Consider the following 19,744-nt stretch of genomic DNA (forward strand, 5'->3'; position numbering starts at 1 on the left):
GTATATATATTATTATTATCGTTTGATTCATGATATATATATGCAAAAATTAAATTTCATTCATCCAACGCTGTCAGTGTAGGAAAGATTAATCCTTATTATATTAGTTCTATCATTAAAATTTATATCCATCTCTCGTCGATTGGCTGTATAATTAAATTTAATATAACTAAACTATGTTATTAACCTGCAATCTAATAATCTAATGACATTCTTAAATTTTCACCATTTTCATTTTGATAAACTTACGCTATCCTGCTGGAAAGAAAAAGAAATCAGAAACTCTGGCTTGTTTTTTTTCTTTTAAAGATCTCAAGCATTAATGTTATCCGCTTGAAATGCTAGTGTAGTTCAATTTTAAGTTCGCTTTCAAACGGCCTACTTCATTCTTTTGGCATTTTAAACCAACTTTGGTTGAATTAAACAATCTAGAAATCAAACGCAAAATCCATGTGCCGAAAATTAAGGTCATGCTAATCTTGCCAATTTGGCAATTTTTCATTCCTTACCAAAGACGGGTCCCACTCGTAAACGCAACCTTCCGCTCACTCTCCATAATCTAGCCACGTGGCATTCCAGGAATCTAACCAAAACCGATAATAAAATGAACAAAATTTAACCAACAGAACAGAACCACTCAGCAAAAGAAAGACCGTCGCAAATAATAAAACAATGCCACTGCTCCTCTCGCCACCTCAACAGCCGCCGCCGTTATCTTACTCTATCCGCCTTAAGAATGCGGCGAATTTGAACTCTCTCCGCCGCGTTCTTCCACTATCAACACCACCTCATTCCTCTATTTCTTCTTCTTCTTCTTCGTCTTCGTCTTCAGCTTCGCGCGCCGTGGAAAATGTGGATACGTTCACCAAGTACTCAGGATATTTATTCCGGCTGAGCCCCTCGGAAGCGGACTCGTTGACGGAGTACAACGTTTCGAAAATCGCCGGAATTTATCAGAAGAAGCCGCTCATTGTCCTCCGTCGCCTCTTCCAACTCGCTAGTACACTCGGGAAATGGTTCGCACTTCGCTACGTGGATAAACTCACCGAGCGTGCCGACAAGATGTTTGAGGTAATTTTCACTCCAACCTATACTTATCAAGATCTGAATAACTCTTATTGAACTTTTGAACCAATCAAATTCTTTTTAAAATTATTTTAAGCTCGAATTTGACTATATCAAGTTATATTGAGATGATAAAAGCTTATTTTTAATAGTTAACTCCATGTTGGTTTTTAGAATCCATATTTTATGATCATTCAAGTGGTAGCAGGGAGTGTTTTGTAGTTAAACTGCGTTGTTCTTTGTTTAATTGTTGTTATTATTGATTACTCAGGTTAGAGCAGAGGAACTGAGAAGGATATTGGTAGAGCTTGGGCCGGTATGTTCTAGACGTATTAACTTTTTAAGCAGAAATTTATGAATTTAGTCATGCGTCTATATTTTAATTCAGGCTATTTTTTTTTTCTTTTCCTTTTGTAGGCATATATTAAAATAGCTCAAGCTGTTTCAACTAGACCTGTAAGTGACACTTCTCTTTCATTACCATTGGCTTGGCTTCATTTCCTATTTAATTTGTTGTCAAGATTAAGTTGCTAAGGCTTCTAAACTTCTTGAATTTTTTATACTTGTGATTATTTATGATTTTGACTACTATGAGCACAAAAATTTGGTACTAAAGCTTTCTACATAGACCCCATGGGTGATGCTGATCATTGATGGCATAAATAGAGTCCTCAATCTTTATTTCCTTAAGCTGTGAATTTTTTCTGATAGTTTTTTTTTTTTTTTTTTGCATTTTTCTTGAATTTTGATATCTATCATTTTCTTCTTCAGTAGTGGCTCTTGGATCTTCTTGAAGGAGAGTAAAGACAAACAAGTTTTTTTTTTTTAGCAACACTGACCTTTTATTGATTATACTGAGAGAATGTGTGTGCACAAGGTTAATCCACAGCTACATCAGATCAACACCACAAACCCACAAATGCAAATAAACTCTAGTAACCTAAAAAAGATTTATCCAGTGGCAAATCCAATTGAGTGTTAGTTCCAATTTTCTCTGGTTTTGGGAATCTTTACCCAAGTAAGCACCACATGCGTCATACTCTGCACAATAGCTGCCATGACACCTGCAGTAGAATGCTTAGCTTGGGATATCCCAGAATTTCAAGCTCTCCAAATTTCGTACACAGCAACTGCAAAAATCAGCCTCTTGAATTGGTGCGCAAAAGAAGACGGACAAGTAAAATTATCTAAGACAACCAATTAAACCCAGTGGTTCTCTGTGCAGGCTACATATGAGCTTGCTTCAGTAGTTCCTATGAAGTTTCTGAATACCATACATTGAATGTTTGGGGTATTTAGGAGATATTTGCATTTGGTTAGCAATCAGAGAAAAAGAATATAACAAAGTCGAGTTGCAATTATCAGAGAAAAAGTAACAACCAAAAGTTAGAGGCAATGTCAAAAGGAGAATTCTTCACATTTTCTCTCATTGATAACTGAGCAAAGCCATTCTCTCAAACAGCTCCCAAGTGACAAAAGTACAAAGAGCTCATCTACTTTGTCAAACATGTCCAAACCATCTCCTTCATGTTTACCATCCAGAAATTACATTTTTCTGTTCATGTTTGTGTATTTAATTTGAATTTAAATCAATTTGAAGGTAGTATTGAAGCTGATAAAATGTGCAGTTTGATGATTCCACTAATTAGCAGCACATTGTTTGAAACCATTAATTTCTTGCAAGCTGCAACTTAAATGAGTTCGTACAGGAGAAACGATGCTGGCCATACGTATAGAAGAATTAAGGTGTCTCTGTATTCAATCAAATAGACTTGCATCAGGCCCTGAATTAAATTCATACATCATTTGGTGATGGTTTCTCGATTAGTGTTTCAACATCTCATGTTTGAATAAAAGAGAACAATTTGTGATAACAAATTTGATCGGCCATGTTTAGTTGCTTAAGCCATCATTTCTCATGTTAACACTACTTACTGTAAGTTCAGATACACAAAAACAACGTCCTCTGAAAAAACAAAGAAGATAGAGAGATAGTAAAGGAAAGATAGTCCTCATCTTGTTCTCCAACCTGATACCTGCCAATTTGCAGTGGACATGTATTATTGGTTATTTAGTTCCTTCTGAAGGTGGAGTATCTTTGTTTAAGTTAAAGTATCCTCCTTGTTAGGAACACTCTTGAGCTATATAATATATGGTGATTGCAAAATCAAAGTTGATTAAAAAAAAAAGTGCATGCTTGTGAATTTCAGGCATTTAAATTATTATAAGCTGGAGATGTTTGAGTAGTATTTCATGATTTTGTTCAAGAAACAGCATTTCATACATTCTAGGTCCCCTGTTTTCATTCTAATAGCATTGTTGCATAATCCTGAAAGGGACTGCATTAATGTTATGCAACTACATTGTTTTACGATATTTTATTTACTTTATTTTAACCAGGCACATCTTACACTCTACTTTGACATATTCTTCCAGGATTTGATACCACCTTCATATTTGGATGAGCTCTCACTGCTTCAAGATCGAATAGCACCTTTTTCTTCTGATGTTGCTTTTGATATGATAGAGAGAGAGCTTGAGTTACCAATAGATGCAATTTTCTCAGAGATCTCGCCTGAGCCTGTAGCTGCAGCATCTCTTGGGCAGGTTTTCGGTTATTCATGCTTATTTGTAACTTATTATTTAGATTCTAACTCATATTGAGTACTTCATATGGTGACAATAACAAAATTAATGCTGGTTGTGGTTGTCCCTAATTTTTAACCGTATAACTAAAGGTTTGTTATCTTTTCTTTATCTTTGGGTCTGGAAAGGTTTATCAAGCTAGGCTTCGTTCTAATGGACAACTAGTTGCTGTCAAGGTTCAAAGGCCAGGAGTTCAAGCAGCAATCTCTCTCGACATATTAATTTTGCGTTACCTTGCAGGATTAATAAAGAGAGCTGGCAAATTTAACTCTGACCTTCAGGTAGTCTTTTGTGAAAGAGATAAATGATTCTTTTGTGTACAAAGAAGCGGAAAATATGTAGTTTGGTCACATGATCCTTGCATTTCCTAGGCTGGAAAGTCTACAACTAGTGTTGCCAGGCAATGTAGGCTGAATCCTATGAATTGGTGCATGTATTGTCGCCTTAGGAATACTTCCTGAAAGGAGGTCTTTGTGATCTTTTCTTGTGGAGGTTATACCTCCTTATATCTAGATCCACTTGTAATTAAATTACAATAAATTTAGTTTTATTAGTGTAATATAGGGGTTTGACTGTCTGATCTTCAACTCGTAGGGTATCGTTGATGAGTGGGCATCAAGTCTTTTTCGGGTATGTATCCATCATTTTACACTTGATTGCTCATATGTAGCTACACTTCCATGGTTGCATGTATGTGACTGCTAGTTAGGGCATTCATCCAAATTCTCAGTGCTAAGACAAGTTTGAAGGTTGAGACTAAATGAATCTCCCAAAAGAAGTTCTCAGTTAGTTGCCTATGGAAATAACCTTACAAGATGAGGTAACTTAAGGAGTCTTAAGTTCATGCACGTGAACAGCATTCTTACTTATTAAAAGTGGCTTGAGTCAAAATCTTATTCACATTACAGCATCTTTTTATGAGGGGTGAGCAGCATTAGAGTGAAACTCCTATTTTGTTAGATCAAGGTAACTTATGGTCCATGCAATATTGTTCCTTTCATGTGTAATTTCAGTGTTCAGAAGCATTATTCATTTAGAAGAAGGGGAATGGATGATTTATGATCCTTTTAAGCACTAATATGAATAGAAGTTTTCTGTTATTTGAATAGATGTATCTCATGTAATTTGTGTATAAAAATGGAATCACTTGCTGCCAAAATACTATAGCAGCCACAGTTATCATACCCTGAATCACTTACTGTTTAAATACCACAGTATTCAGGCTACCATACACCATGTTTTGTTCTCACAATTTAAATTCTGCTTGTTAATCTCCATCACAAGATCAAAAGAGGAATATATTCTTAGGGCTTTGTATTGAATACAGGTAATCAAATTGAATGCAGGAGATGGACTACATACAAGAAGCCAGCAATGGAGTTAAATTCAGGTACAAGGTCAATTTCGGCAAATATGAATTCCAAAATTTTAACTTATAATCATATTGCACTTATTATGTGTATATGTATCTGTATGGTGCTTCTGCAGTCTCTTTTCAGCTCATCATGAGAGTTCGTTTTAGCTTTACAGGCTAACATGAAACCTATCTGGAGCAGGACCCAATGAATCATCTAACTGTTGAAAATCTTTGCATTGCGATTTATGAATTAATCAGGGTCGTCAGTCAACTCTTTCTGCTAAGATAAATTTGGCAAGTATCTGTTGGATTCTATAACCGTCTCACAGTATCTTATGTCTACGATGCATTGGAAAAAGTTTCGCCTTTCAACCCCTTCTTGAAAGAATGTGTGTATAAGTATCTAAGTTAATCTTTTCTTGTGACATAATTTTTTGTTTTGGGGTACATTGCTATAACGCTGACCAATCTGTAATGTGATGTGGTTGTATGGTTGCATGCCAATCAAGAGTTATTGCTAGAAATGTTGGCTGTTATAGTCAGCTTGATTACGAATGGAACTGATATATGTTCAGTCGACCTTGGTTTAGTTTCTATTATGTTGTATTGGGACTGGGCTTTTTAGTCATATTTGAGCCATGAATCTCACGATCCCTTCTGAGTTCAACCTCCACAGAAATGCCTAGTTTCTCACTCATTTGTCTTATTGGTTGATTATATTGACCATATTTTCTGTCTTTGTATGTTTTAACTATTGCCCCGTTGTGCTATGCAGGCAATTATATGGTGGAATAAAAGATGTTGTAGTTCCCGAAATATTCATGAATCAAACAACTCGCAAGATCCTTGTCATGAAATGGGTGGAGGTAATATTGGAGGTTCTTGTCACAACTACCATTGATTTAGCTCGTTTTAACAAACCAATTAAGTTTTCTGCTAGCCACAGCATAAAGAACTCAGAAATTTGTTAGGGTATAAAATTAAAATAAAGAAAGGGGCTCAGTAGGAAAGCCCTGTTTGGAATTCACTAATTTTCTTGGTCAACATTAGCTTCCTACTTTAGTCCTCAATAAATTAACTGCAGAGCCAACCTAGCTATTTACAAGATTCGCCCCTGGCCACCCAATAAAATTACTTCTTGCTTCTAGTTTGCTTGGTTTTGGGTTGTCTAGAATCACGTTTTGCAAGAAAAGTGCCTATCTGGTCGTGCTTCTTCTCACTTGACATGGAGCTACCTTCAACAAAATTTGCATTATCTTAGGTCATCTAAGACTTGACATCTAGGACAACTTGTACGGGCATTTTTATTTCATTTGTTATAAAGTTAAGGCATTTTAGGATCAGGCTGAATGTTTCTGCTTGCTCATATAGCTAACTATTTATCTTTGTTCTTCACTGTTAACCACCAAATCCATACTCTGCATTTTAGAACAATACCTCTAGAAAGGGGTACTATCATAACTTAAATGTTAAATCATACATCTAGACGTGTTGTTCTCATTGTTTATTCCCAGGATTACATAGTTCAATATCTGTTCACTTGCTAATATGGAGGATAAGTGTCATATAGTATAATTTATGCATTCATCTTCCAAAACTAGTTCAATATTATCCTCGTATAATTCAAATTTGGTGATCTCTAGGGACAAAAGCTGGCTGAAGTGAAGGATCTCTATTTGGTTGAGGTCAAATCACGAACCCGTTTTCTGTTCTCTTTTTTTTTCCCCCTATTTTTCAGATTATCTGCCATATAGCACAATGTTGTAGACCTAAAAGCCGCACTCTGAATTCACACAGGTAGGAGTTTATTGCTCATTTAATCAACTTCTGGAGAGAGGGTTCTATCATGCAGATCCACATCCTGGAAACTTACTTCGCACATATGATGGGAAACTTGCATACTTAGGTACTCTCTTGAACTTACATCTATTATGAAGCATATTAAGATTTAGTTAACACAACTAATGGTAAACGGAAATACATAATGCTGTATTTAATTGCCAATAGCCCCTGATTTTCCTTTTCCTTTCCCCTTTTTCTTCTCGTGTTTAGGTTTTAACATTATGATTTCTTGTGTTTAGGTTCTAACATTATGATTTCCCTTTTTTCTTCTTGTGTTTAGGTTTGAACATTATGATTTTGCCTGTTTAGTTGCCTTGATTGAAGCTGAAACCTTATTTTGCCATTCTAGTGTAATCATAATTAAATTTACTGCTTAAACTAGTCAAATTAACTTCCCTGTATTTTCAACTTCAGACTTCGGTATGATGGGTGAATTCAAACAAGAACTTCGTGATGGTTTTATTGAAGCTTGTCTTCATCTTGTAAATCGTGATTATGATGCATTGGCCAAGGACTTCGTGACACTTGGGTAGATGATCATGTTTTCATTCAATTGCTGAAGAAATTGGTTCTACCCTTGATGGCATTGATTAAACACTATTTACTTGTTTACTTGACAGACTTCTTCCACCAACTGCAGACAAGGAAGCTGTTACAGTGGCACTAACAGGTTAAAATTTACTCTTCATAATATGAACTCTTGTGTATGAATCTGAAGAGGTGACGTCAATATATTATGTATGGGTTCATTGATAGTTTTCCGGCCTCCACAGGTGTTTTTCGAGATGCCGTTGCCAAAGGAGTTCGCAATATAAGTTTCGGGGATCTTCTGGGAGATTTGGGAGTTACCATGTAAAGCTCTGATTTTAAGCCTTTTATTGAATAATTACATGTATCTCATCGTAGGAAATCACAAAATTAGAGAATAGACTTGTACTATTGACTGAAGAACTAACCTAGCATTTTGAGTTTCACTTCCGTTATTTAAAAAGAAAAAACAAATCATTTAAAGATGGTGATATTGTGAAATGGTTGTTCATGAATATATATATATATATATATATATATATTAGAGATTCCTTTACATGAAAGTGTTCTTTTCAATCAATATTCTCTACGTTGCATGAGAGTTGTGCTAAACATGCTTCAATGCTTTTTGTATATTTTTTCCCATTTGATACATTGGTGCCTAAGTTGAATATGCAATCTTCAGCATACACCTTGGATAAAAGTCTGAACTATGAACCTGCAAAACAATGACGTTTAAGTAAAATCTGTTGTTGTCCTTCAGAAAGCATACCTAAATATGTTCTTCTTTCTTTTTATTCTGAAAAAAATCATATATGGTTGATTTTTTCTTCTCATCATAAACATTGTTTCAATAATTGGCAGGTATAAGTTCAAATTCCAGATACCATCGTACTTCTCTCTTGTCATTCGGAGGTGCCCATCTTTTCCTCTTCAATTCTAGCAGAATAGTGTCACTATACTCACTAGAAAATCAAAGTAAATAAAGCAGATGTTTGTTGTAAGAATTTCTTGTTCTTTTAGCCCCGTACATCCTTGTAGTAACCTTAGGAAATTGATTTCCTTCTAGCTATTTTGCATTTTAATCCACCATCCAAATTCATTACTTGTTTCCGGCAAACTTCCAGCCTTGCTGTTTTGGAGGGCATTGCTATCAGCTTTGATCCAAATTACAAAGTTTTGGGTAGTACCTACCCATGGATAGCCAGGAAGGTACTGACCGACAGCTCATTAAAGCTGCAATTGTCGCTTCAAGCTATTCTCTATAAGGTAAATTTGTGGATACAATTCCTGTCTCTGCTGAAGATGCAATCTAACTGTATGTCATTGTTTTATCTGCTATATCATCTACCACCGCTTTATCCTTGTCAAAACCCACAGCCTGATTGACTAATTTTCATGTCAGGATGGTGTGTTCAGGATTGACCGTCTGGAGTCTCTGGTCACAGAGGTGAGATGGTTGCATGGGAATTTTTTTGCCCTTAAATAAATTTTTTTTTTTTTGAAAAGATTAGTTTTATTCATTTCATGTCTCTAAAGCAAGTTGTCTGCTGACCTCTCTTTGTCCCGATATTTTCTGTTGAATCATTGGCTAATCTGCTATTGCCACTAAAGATTCTATTTGCACAGTAATGTGGAGCATCTGAAGAGTATTCTGCTTTTGTTACTAATTGTTTGACTGAAATATGCTTTCTTTAGTTCCTAAATTTCATTATTCCATTCTATTCCCTCTCTCAGTTTGGTATTTTCATACCACTAGCTAATTTCTTTGAAAACCTTGAATGCTTTGGCAGTCCCTACGTGCTCGGACAGAAAGATCGATCAGAAAACAAATTGAAGATGGTGATTCCCATATTATTGTCAAGGAAGTCCTTTCCTTTACATTGACTGAAAAGGTTTTTTGCTTGTTCATGCATTATTGCCGTTGAAGGGACTAGAATTTTGCCATTCAGTGAAGAGAAAGGATAGTTAACTTACTAAAAATTTTGCAGGGGGCTTTTGTTAGAGAGATAATTCTTGAAGAATTTGCGAAGGTATAGTAGGTTAAAGGATTTTTGTTTAATAGTTTTCTGATGCATATAAGAGATGGAATCAAGGTAGCGGATGGTCCATGAACATTTATATCTTGATTAAAATACAAAACCCTTCTCCAATCCATTACAGCAAAATAACAAACAAGAAGCTGAATTTTCTCCAAGCATGTAAATCCAACAGCTTAATTCACAGTGTTGGAGAGCCTTGACAGTCTTTGTTCAGAAAGAGGAAAGTAAAGCTATCATATTTTTTCTTGTGTTTGAAAAATTGCACGCATGCAGCAATTTATAGCATCTTTAAAAGATTGGTTCACCTAATCACATTCTGAAAGAGCTCCTGCATTATGGTTCTAAATCCACAAGATTCTAAACTGCCAAATAGTTGATGGTGTTAAAATTCTAAATCCACAAGATTCTGCATTGGTGTATAAGAACTACTTTTTCTTCTGTATCTTAACATGCTGCTGTAGATGCCTCAGGTTACTGATAGTCTTACGAATTTTTCTAGGGATTGGATGCATTTGGACTTGCAACTCTTGATTCTGTAGCATCTTCACTTACTGCAAGACTCCCGTTCTCTGGTTCTCCATCATTTTCACTAATGACTGATGAAGATAGTGCAAATTTGAGAACATTGCAGCGCCTTGTGTCGTTGCTATCAGGTCTTCAAGAGGATAGAAAAACTGGCATGGTAAGAGATTTTCATTTCAATAGTTTAACTAGTCGAAAGTCAAATCATTACTCATCTGTTAAGTAGGTCTCTAATGATAGAAATGAATGAAATGACTTGCACAACTGCGTGTATATCAACCTCTACAGGCCTCTGTGTACATGTTGAAGTGTAATGATAAGTTTTGGTACTTGCGTTGTGGGGAGAGAGAGAGTGTGTGTGAGGGAGAGACAGTTTTTATGTTTTATCATAAGTGCGTTTTTCTAATCAAGCTACCACCAAAATATTTGAAAATCTTTTGCCCAAATATGTAACAGTGCTGCAAGTGAAAAAGCAACTGTAACTGCTGAATGACAAATATGTCAAGCCATCTTCATTGATGATGCATAACTTTCTAGTCCTTGAGAAGTTGGATGTGTGACCATTAGAATACTTCCTATAGTCACTTCACAAATTTAAGCTGTTGCTTTGATACTTTTGGAACCCCAACTTCAATTTCATCATGATTATAACCGCCAGTGATTATGCAATTCAGTCTGTAAGAGATAGCTTAAACATGGATGAATATGTTAAACTTGATTATAATGTGCTGTATTACGGGTCTGTTTGTTTCGGGTGAAAATGTTTTCTAGGAAAATATTTTCCTAATTTCCCGTGTTTGGTTGCACAAAAGTTACTGAAAACATTTTCCTATGTAAAATATTTTCACTCATCTTATGGAAAACAACTTCCCTTTCAAACTTACTGAAGTTGTTTTCCGAAATGCATGCGTCCCGCCTGTAGTATGTTCCAAACTTATTGAAAACATCTTATAGTATGTTCTTTTTTTTTTAGTATGTTCTAAACTTATTGAAAACATCTTGTAGTATGTTCTTTTTTTTTTTAGTGTAAACAGGAGGACTCGAACACAAGACCTCTTCTTTACACTCCCTCCCTCGTACCACCCAACTCAACCCTCCCCCTAGCATATTCAAAATAAAAAAAAACCTCATCCTACTCATCCTATGCTAGTAATTAATTATGTATAATAGGGACATTCTTTTCTAGAGAAATTTTCAGCAGTGAGAGTGCAAGATATATGTTACAATAAACATTGCATGTGATTGATATTTGACACTAAATGGCCAGCAATTTATTTATTGCTTAAGGAGATATTTTTTATTTATATATACATTTCTCCAAGATTTTTTAAAGTTAAATAATGAGATAAATTTTCTTATTTTGTATGGGAAGAAGTATGTAGTTATAATGTGTAGAAAATAAAGATAGAGATAAAAGTGAAAATATTTCAAAAGTTAAACAAACACCAGAAAAATGAAGTAAGAAAATATTTTCAATAAGCTAACCAAACACCTGAAAATGATGAAAGGGAAATGATTTTCATGGAAAATTACTTCCATGAAAAATATTTTCTCAAGGAAAACATTTTACTTCCAACCAAACAGACCCTACAAGGATGAATTAATCAATCGAACAAGTTGTTTAACACTGCTCATTGAGCAAGTGAAATTCATTGTAGCTCCACATTTGATGTATAATTTTTAAAATTTGGTTTTAAATAAGAATGTTAATTTAGTATAACATAAGGGATGAATTCACGACTGTGTCACAAGAGTTAATCCTAATGAAGTGATAATACTCTAGCTCATAAAACAGTAAAATAAGAATGAGCTACGACTTAGGACCACTAAGGCCAGACAATATGGTACAGGTTTTCTCTCATGAAATGTTCAAATGTATTAACATGTCCAGATGGGGCATTTACATAATTTTTTGCAGGTCAGTGCTTACAATAGCCGGAAAATATCTTCAAATGGAAATTCCCTGGTTCCTTATCAATCTGTATCAATTGAGGAATTAGGGCGATTCCTTGCTGTCGTCCCCGAGGTAATTTAGCTCTTCAAGTCTGAATAGACCGATGATTAGATGTTTACAGCGTGGTCAAAGGAATATCATGGCCGAGTCTACCTACAGGATACTAGTAATGAACTCCCAGATATTAGAAGCCTCTCATTGTTATGGCTCTCACAACATTTAGATGTTCTTTTCTTTATGAGAGTGAGAAAAGGGGGGTTAGATTCCTTGACTACTTACATTGTTTGCATATAAGTGAAGACTTCCAATCTTATCAGAAAATCCCGGGCCTTTGTGATTGTTCATTTAGTATATCCTCTGATTACATTTGCTGATTAGCGTCATTGGTTTTGGGTAATATGAACTTCTATGGAAAGGAAGTTCTGACAAATATGTTCTACACCTTTGGCAGCTCCCACCAGATGTGCAACAACAGTTACTTCGGTTGCCAGCTGACCTGTTTGCCAAGTTGGTTTCTCGTGTTGCTGCAAGAGCACTTCAGAGGCTTTTCTTGTAACGTCAATTCATTATTTATTGATTTTTTAATGGGAAAACCACATGATATTTATGCTTCTGCTGCCTTTAGTATTCTTTCACAATGTATTCCCAAATTCTGGAATGGGACGTCATTCAAACACAGGAAGAGAGAGCGAGTACATGTTCTCTTGAGTAGGTGGCAAAATGTAGGGCCACCGCCTTGCGTAAATTCAAAGGTTTAACAAGGAAAAACAAAATAATTGTATACAGGAGACTTCCAGGCATTGAGTCATTGCTGCATGACTCCATTATTTTTCAAATGGCTCCCAGCAAAATGCAAGCTAAGTGATTTGGGTTTGTTTGGGTTTAAACTTATTTGCAAACTATTTTTTACTTTTATCATAAATATATTTTTCAATTAACCTTTTTATTTTTCTAACTACATTTTTATCGTACGTACATCACATTATAAAAAATGCTACGTAACTTTTTCAAATAATCTCCCATCCAAGCACCTTCTAGTTCTTGGGATGTTTTGTCCATAGTTATAAAATTCGGTTCAGCCCGACAATCGAACTGTCTAAATTGGTGACTAAGCAATAGGATTGGGTTGGGTCATTAATTAGATCGGACAAGTAATAGACTTGTTGATCAGTCAATTATTCGGCGGTTCAATCGGTGAATTGCAAAAAAAAATTGCCAGTTGAACCGTTTACTTAAAAATGTTATTATTTCTGTAATTTAAAATCTATTATTACATTATCTAATATAGATGCCGTCCAACCTGCTATTGAACCACCCAATCTACGGTTGAACTGATCACCTCATCTTATAAACTATAGTTTTGCCTATGTCTGCTTCTGCGAATAACCCACACGTACAAAAAACATTAATAATATATGTAGAACGTAATTATCTTGCTACCAAGTGGAAATATGCTCATGACATATAACTGAAGTTCACAATACCAGAATACCAGTTTAAGTTTGGTCAAGTAGATAGAAAGAGCAAAACTATTAAGAGTTCTTCCTACTATCAGGTTGAGGGTTCGAATATTGGATCATTAATCTGAGAGTTGAAAATAGAAAGGGTGTGGAAAGGAAAAAAAAATCATTAATCTTTTAATTGGTTAAAGGTTTGTATTTATTGATAGCGACAGCTCAGCTCATGTAAAGACTTCATTATGTGAACAAATACTTTATAAGGTGTTACTAATTCCGAATTTTGTCCCTTTTTTTTTTTTTTTTTTAAATAAATGGTGTAACATGCTCTGAATTGATCTTGAAGCGATTTTTCAAATCTGTAGTGCATGTACGAGAGTCAGGTAACCTTTCCACCTAAACAGCTTTAGGTTGTGGTTTTTCAAATTTTTTACGTCATGCTCACTGACTAGGTCTTTGTTCATCTCCTGATTTTATCAGGTCAATTCTCGTGCCTCAATTGACTTTAAAAAAGCTGGATAACATTTATTTGCATTCATAAAACAGTAGTAAAAGCAAATTCCAGAAAGCATCTTTTTAAGAATATGCTCCTAGTTTTCTGCTCAAATAAAACTTTAATATGTGAAAGGATGTTAAACAACTAAGCGAGACATGATATCATCGAAAATACTAGGAAATAATAATATTAATGATTCCCCAAAATTAACATCTTTTTTTTTTTTTTTTTGTTGGGTAAGATACCCAAAGGAGATACAAAACTACAAGGGGCATACCCCAGGAAATACACAAACCAGTTAGCAAAAGACTGCTACAGATCCAATTGCGCAATGGTAACCATGGCGACAGCTTTTACAAGTTGGAACAACAATACATTCTGCCCAAAACAAAGAACTGCCTGCTTCCCTAGCTGTAGCTTGTGCATGCAACTGAGGGTTTTCTGCTTCAAGCTAAGACACCAAACTTGACTGCAATAGGAACACAAACGTCCAACCATCAAAGCCTGAAGAAAGCTAAGACAAAACTTGTCTTGCAGCAGACAGGCAAGATTCTAGCCGAAAGTGGGCTCGAGGAAAACGTATAATGAGCATAATTAAAATCTGTTTCAAAGACAGTCAAGGAAACATGAAGATCAACCCAGATTTGTATCAGCAAGAGGAACTAACTAAGATCGAGATTAAGTATCCTGGTGGCTGATTTTCAGTTGTTATAATATATAGTAGCAGCATCAGCATGAGATGGTAACAATAATGTGACTACTGAAATCGCAAGTGGGAACGAGCATACCGTAAGAATAAGATCAACTTCAAAAGATACTCCAAGATCAACTTAGAAACTTCAACTAGCAACATGAATTAAGGTCCAGAATGCGCACTGGACAGGCTAAATTACATTTGAAATGAGAAAAAATGAGCTGTACTACCACTAGCATAATAATGCAGTCACCTCTTACTAAATTTTTCTTTTACATTCATCTGTTTGTGCTTTTCTATTCCTAACAAGTTATAGCTAGTTGATCAAGAAAACGAGTAACAGAGACCCCGATATCTAATGCATTTTTTTTTTTCTCCTTTTCTTCTGTTGCAAATACATCATTAGGAAACTGAGAATTCCGTACAAGATAAACCATTTTGCTCTGCAATCCCATGCTTCCATTTTGATGCCCCTATCCATTTTGCAGCAGTTTACATGCGGAAATATACTCAACATCTTACAAAATTTCAGTGTGCATATTATGTAAGAAATTCATAGATGACTTCACTGAAGAAATTACTTTCTTTCGCAAATGTTGCTGAACATATTATTCTTTACCATACAAAGATTTTGCGCAAACATTTCAGAGATGTAAAGCTTGAGGATATACTATTAGACAAACAACCCTGATAAGCTTTAATGGAGATTGGAGCTTTACCAAATGATTGCCTCCTCAATTCATAGCTTGATCTAGGTTAGAAAGACGAAGATACGTTAGTACACAAAATGAATGGACAGGGAATAAACGTAGGAGCAAAACTATTTACAACTTCTCCAAATAACAATCAAATCAAGTGAAAGACGAAAACATTTTCTGCTCTCGCTAATCTCCTTTTGCCAAAGGAGACCAAGTTCCTTGAGCCCAAACATCCTCGCCATTTTTCTTGTAGCACTTTGGGACTCTGCTGCTGGCAGAAGCTGTTGGTTTAACTCAACTAGTCCAGGTGTTGGGATGGTACAATAAATCCCTCATCCTGGGAACGCTCATAGCCTACTGATCAATCATATAATGATAAACTACAATTTTTTGAAGAAATGCAGATTCCTTACAATGAGATGGGAATTATACAAATTCATCATTTACAGATGCTAAACATTTTCTAGTTACCACATGGAAAGAATGCTATGCTAAAGTAAGACAGAATTGCTGAGTATTGTGTTTCTCGGGCTTTTACTCTTTGGAATTCCTGCAGACGAGGGGCTGCCAAGGTTTAAGAATTATATGATACGAGATTCTGCAACATTCATAAGCTATGTTCAACTTGTATAAAACACTTTTGAGTAAAACCAGCAAAACTTCAATTTACATTATTACTAGGCTATGCATCTTCCCAGGACTTTTACAGATGTTCCTATCAACATCCATAAGATGGCACATAACAGACCAAGCAATGAAAAAAAGAAAAATCCACTCTTACATTTGACTGAACTACTTGAAGTTGCTGAGATACTACCTGCAGCAACATTCATGTTTTTACTATTTATTCTTACCCTACTAAAGCTAGACATTCGCTCAAAGGCCCGATTCGCACTTTCTGAAGCTGAAGCAGGAGTGGTGGGTATAGACTCCACAAAAGACCAGAGAGCAGAAGAAAACCAAGAGTCTGTACCATCCTGTTTGCCACTCTGATTTTGATCAGCTCCAGAACCATGATCGGAAAAGTTACCATCATAAAACATACCTAAACATGCCAAAACTTATGAATATTAGCAATTAAGTCTTACACCACAGTAAAAGCAGAAGAGCTCTTGAAGCTGGCTCAAACTCTCCCATATCCACTTGGGCAGTAGAGTTTTCACCAAGTTGAAGATGACATGGTCTTCCCATACCATCCATCTGACCAAGAGCTCTATAAGATTAGCCGAGAAAGACAACAGTTTTTGTACAAAAATTAAAAAACGTAAATGAGACTACAGATACCGATGCCAACCAAAGATGTCAACACTGAATTTGGTTGTTTTTGCAGTACCTGAGATTGCTGGCTGTATGGTCCCCTGATGAGCATCTGTTGCAGCAAAGACGCTGCTCCTTTGATCATGTGACCATGGTTGAAAACTCACCTCCTCTGGATTGCTTAAATAAGTCTGCTCACAGTTTATAGTTTCCGTTCCACCATCGTTGAAATAGAAACTTGAAACAGGATCCACAACTTCAGTGCCCATATTATTCATATAAGGTTGAGCAATCTGCCCCTGTTCCCCTGTTTCAAACTCATTAAGAAACAAGGGTGCATCCTTATACAGGTCAAGCTCGCTCAACCCATCGAACTCATCAAACTGCAGATTTTCAACAGCGGATTTTCCAAAGGCCTGAACAGTTGGTTGTGGACCAAGAAGATCATCCATCTCTAGAAAATCTTCCAGGAAATCCCCTTCAACCGCATGAGGAGCTGATGCATAACTCTGTGGAGCAGATGTGACCTCAGATGCCTCGTGCAACTGTAATTGAGATGTACCTGACTGTGTCAAGTCAAAGCTAGGCTGCACATTGTACTCCTGACAGGCTGGGTGAACAGCTGTGCTTTGATCATGTAAATTGACTTCCCATGAGGATTGATCCACTAGATTACTCTGGGCCTCCTCCTCGCACAAGAGCTCCTCCAAAGAATATTCATAGTCCACTGCAGGAGATGGAACAACTACAGGCTCGTTTGCCATCCCATTCACAAACTCCTCGAAATCATCTAAATGGGACTGTGGCTGAGACACAATTCCATTCTCACTAACAGGAGCTGTTTCATTAACCAGCTTCACAGGATTCTCCTGGTCGTTATGGTCAATAAGTCCATTGGTCTCACCTCCTTCATCATCCCACTCCTCCTCCTTAAAAGGTGCACCATATTGTTCACCATTCTTTGGACCTGGCCCACTCTTTTTATATACCTTGTAAAGTGCATAATAATCCTTCACAGCCTGAGATCTTTTTAGCTCTTCTTCGTCCAAGGTGTATTCATGCATCACCCAGTCTGTTCGCTCACCTGAAGGTGCACGACCTTTATAGTAAACCAAGGTTTTCTTCACCCCAACATCACGAGCATTACATGCAATTATCCGATCTTTTCCCGTTGCTTTCCAGTACCCATACCTGGTTGCCCTGTTGGACCTCGCTCCATTGGGATACTTCCTATCTCTGGGACTGAAGAAAAACCACTGCCTGTCCCCAGTTTTTAATTTAGACAATCCTGCAATCAAATTTACAAAAGGAATGTCAGTAAATTCTTCAGAACTGAAAACCAATTTCAAATCTACAACTCAATAACCAATAAAGTAAATATCCTCAAACATTTTCTCAAACAAACTGAAGATGGAAAACTTAAACCATTCAGAATATTTATAGAACTTGTTCCATGACTAAAACACCGCAGAAGCTCAGTCTGCAATTAAAGTACAAGACCAGCAACCATGCATCTACCATGTTAATTATCAACTTATTGAAAACAAAGGAACAAAAAAGGAGGCAGATAAGCGGCCCAGCCAAGATTTTAAATCCTAATAACTACCAGGGGCAGGTTCATGGTCGATATTCTGATAACCAGGTCTCAAAAAGTAAAATAAAATCCATGCATAGATAACAGCACTTAGGATGCAGCATCAATCCTATCACTGCTCCTAATTTAGCTTTTGTCAGAAAGCTAACACACAGATGAAGCAAATATAATCCCTTGATAAAGAGTTTAACAGAAGACCGACTGACCAACCAGATACATGTATAAAACCAAAAACAAAAACTGTCAAACTTGAAAATTGCCACCACATGAGGTAATCACACACAGCTTCAGCCATGACATTTCCAATCAAAACCATTCAATGACTAACGAGACAATGGAGAATCAACCAACCAACAAATATTTAGTTCCAAACAACAGTCCAAAACCATTTGACAATCAACAAGAGTACACGTGGACCATAATCCCAGGAACAATCCAAGGTTTCAAACACAAACAACCTATGAACCATAAATAACCATTGATCCACTCAGATATCACACATAGCACACAATTAAACAGAACCCACATGAAAAATCAATCGACACACTCAAGTCAACCATCAAATACACCCAAGACATCCATCGAAACCCCCAAAAACACATCAAAAGCCTCCCTCAATCATGTAAACACCAAAAGCAGAAATCACAACCAAAAATTGAACGGCCAACCAGAATGACAAATCAAGTCAACGCAAGAAAACCCCTATGAGCAAAGCTAAACCAAAGCAGGAAAAGAATAGTAGTCATATACCAGGCAGCTCTTCTGGGTCCCACTTGTAAACATCAGTCTCGCCGATGACGTCGAGCAGATGTCGACGGCGACACATCTTCTTCTTCAAATAGTAGAGGACCAGCTCTTCATCGGTGGGGTGGAACCGGAACCCGGGTGGAAAAATTTTACCGCTCCCAAAACAAGACGAGATTTCCTCTTCAATCACCTTCATCTTTTTGGATCTCGCTTTAACAATCAAAAAATTACTCACTACTCTGAACAAATAAGTTCAGAATTAAATATATAAATTGAATATTCTACCGATCAAAGGACAAAAATTTGGATGAATGGATGAAGATAAGAAGGAAAACCCTAAATGGACCAAGGCGACGACCCAAAAGGGCTTGCTTGGAAGAGTAGAAGTGATGGAGTAGTAGAAGAAGGGCGAGACAGAAAAATGGGATTTAATCAAAAGAAGGAATAATTAACAAGAATAAAAGAGTTGACGGGCTTTCGAAGGCTGAGGGGGTAGGGCCGTGATCCCTCTAGGGGAAGATTCCAGGAATTTGGGTATATGGAAAATGGTGATCAGGTTAGGTTTGAACGGATAAAAATGAGCATGGGTGGAAGTAGCAGGGGGATTGAAAGTGGACTTAGAGGGACTTTCCCCTTTTTTTTTGTGGATTTTTAATTGGTTAATCCATGAAAGTTCTTCAACTTTTCTTATTTATTTTCTAAATTTTTTCATGTAATTGGAGAATTATTTTTTTTACAATTATAATTGGAGATTTTGTGTTAAGGGGATGACAAAGTGAGAGTCAAAAATAGGAGTTAAGAACTTAAGAATCGAACTTGATAAAATGAATAATTATGTTTCGAAC

General features: G+C 36.3%; 2 protein-coding genes across 4 annotated transcripts; one reads left to right on the forward strand and one right to left on the reverse strand.

Annotated features, from left to right (window-relative positions):
• The first annotated feature begins 615 nt into the window (after positions 1 to 615).
• Positions 616 to 12,567, forward strand: LOC113713005 (uncharacterized aarF domain-containing protein kinase At1g71810, chloroplastic-like). Its single transcript, XM_027236690.2, has 21 exons — positions 616 to 1,071; positions 1,337 to 1,381; positions 1,483 to 1,521; positions 3,502 to 3,672; positions 3,840 to 3,992; positions 4,306 to 4,341; positions 5,058 to 5,101; positions 5,844 to 5,934; positions 6,712 to 6,753; positions 6,866 to 6,974; positions 7,325 to 7,439; positions 7,531 to 7,580; positions 7,684 to 7,762; positions 8,303 to 8,353; positions 8,566 to 8,707; positions 8,844 to 8,888; positions 9,232 to 9,333; positions 9,430 to 9,471; positions 9,980 to 10,162; positions 11,921 to 12,028; positions 12,408 to 12,567. Exons 1-21 carry the CDS (start codon positions 673 to 675, stop codon positions 12,510 to 12,512), a joined length of 2,151 nt encoding a protein of 716 aa, XP_027092491.1. The 5' UTR covers positions 616 to 672; the 3' UTR covers positions 12,513 to 12,567.
• A 1,535-nt stretch (positions 12,568 to 14,102) lies between these two features.
• On the reverse strand, positions 14,103 to 19,479 carry LOC113712371 (NAC domain-containing protein 17-like). Of its 3 annotated transcripts, none has more exons than XM_072066901.1 (3): positions 18,903 to 19,479; positions 16,635 to 17,846; positions 14,103 to 14,378 (listed from the first exon to the last, which is right to left on the reverse strand). In XM_072066901.1, exons 1-3 carry the CDS (start codon positions 19,093 to 19,095, stop codon positions 14,356 to 14,358), a joined length of 1,428 nt encoding a protein of 475 aa, XP_071923002.1. In that variant the 5' UTR covers positions 19,096 to 19,479; the 3' UTR covers positions 14,103 to 14,355. The 3 variants fall into 3 exon arrangements, with proteins under 3 accessions (XP_071923002.1, XP_027091566.2, XP_027091567.1); XM_027235765.2 differs by lacking the exon at positions 14,103 to 14,378 and adding an exon at positions 15,908 to 16,346 and having other exon boundaries at positions 18,903 to 19,478; XM_027235766.2 differs by lacking the exon at positions 14,103 to 14,378 and adding an exon at positions 16,084 to 16,501.
• Positions 19,480 to 19,744: the final 265 nt, after the last annotated feature.

Source organism: Coffea arabica, chromosome 10e (assembly GCF_036785885.1).
Source record: "Coffea arabica cultivar ET-39 chromosome 10e, Coffea Arabica ET-39 HiFi, whole genome shotgun sequence".
In the NCBI taxonomy this organism is placed as follows: Eukaryota; Viridiplantae; Streptophyta; class Magnoliopsida; order Gentianales; family Rubiaceae; genus Coffea; species Coffea arabica.

Bases quoted from the DNA above. Each gene is read 5' to 3' on its own strand.
- LOC113712371 (XM_027235765.2), bottom strand. From the start codon at position 19,095: ATGAAGGTGATTGAAGAGGAAATCTCGTCTTGTTTTGGGAGCGGTAAA. The intron at 17,847-18,902 runs GTATATGACTAC...ATTTGATTGCAG, and splicing joins GGACCCAGAAGAGCTGCCTG to GATTGTCTAAATTAAAAACT. The intron at 16,347-16,634 runs GTACTGCAAAAA...TGGCATGTTTAG, and splicing joins CATACAGCCAGCAATCTCAG to GTATGTTTTATGATGGTAAC.
- LOC113713005 (XM_027236690.2), top strand. From the start codon at position 673: ATGCCACTGCTCCTCTCGCCACCTCAACAGCCGCCGCCGTTATCTTAC. The intron at 7,763-8,302 runs GTAAAGCTCTGA...AATAATTGGCAG, and splicing joins GGAGATTTGGGAGTTACCAT to GTATAAGTTCAAATTCCAGA. The intron at 8,354-8,565 runs GTGCCCATCTTT...GCAAACTTCCAG, and splicing joins TTCTCTCTTGTCATTCGGAG to CCTTGCTGTTTTGGAGGGCA.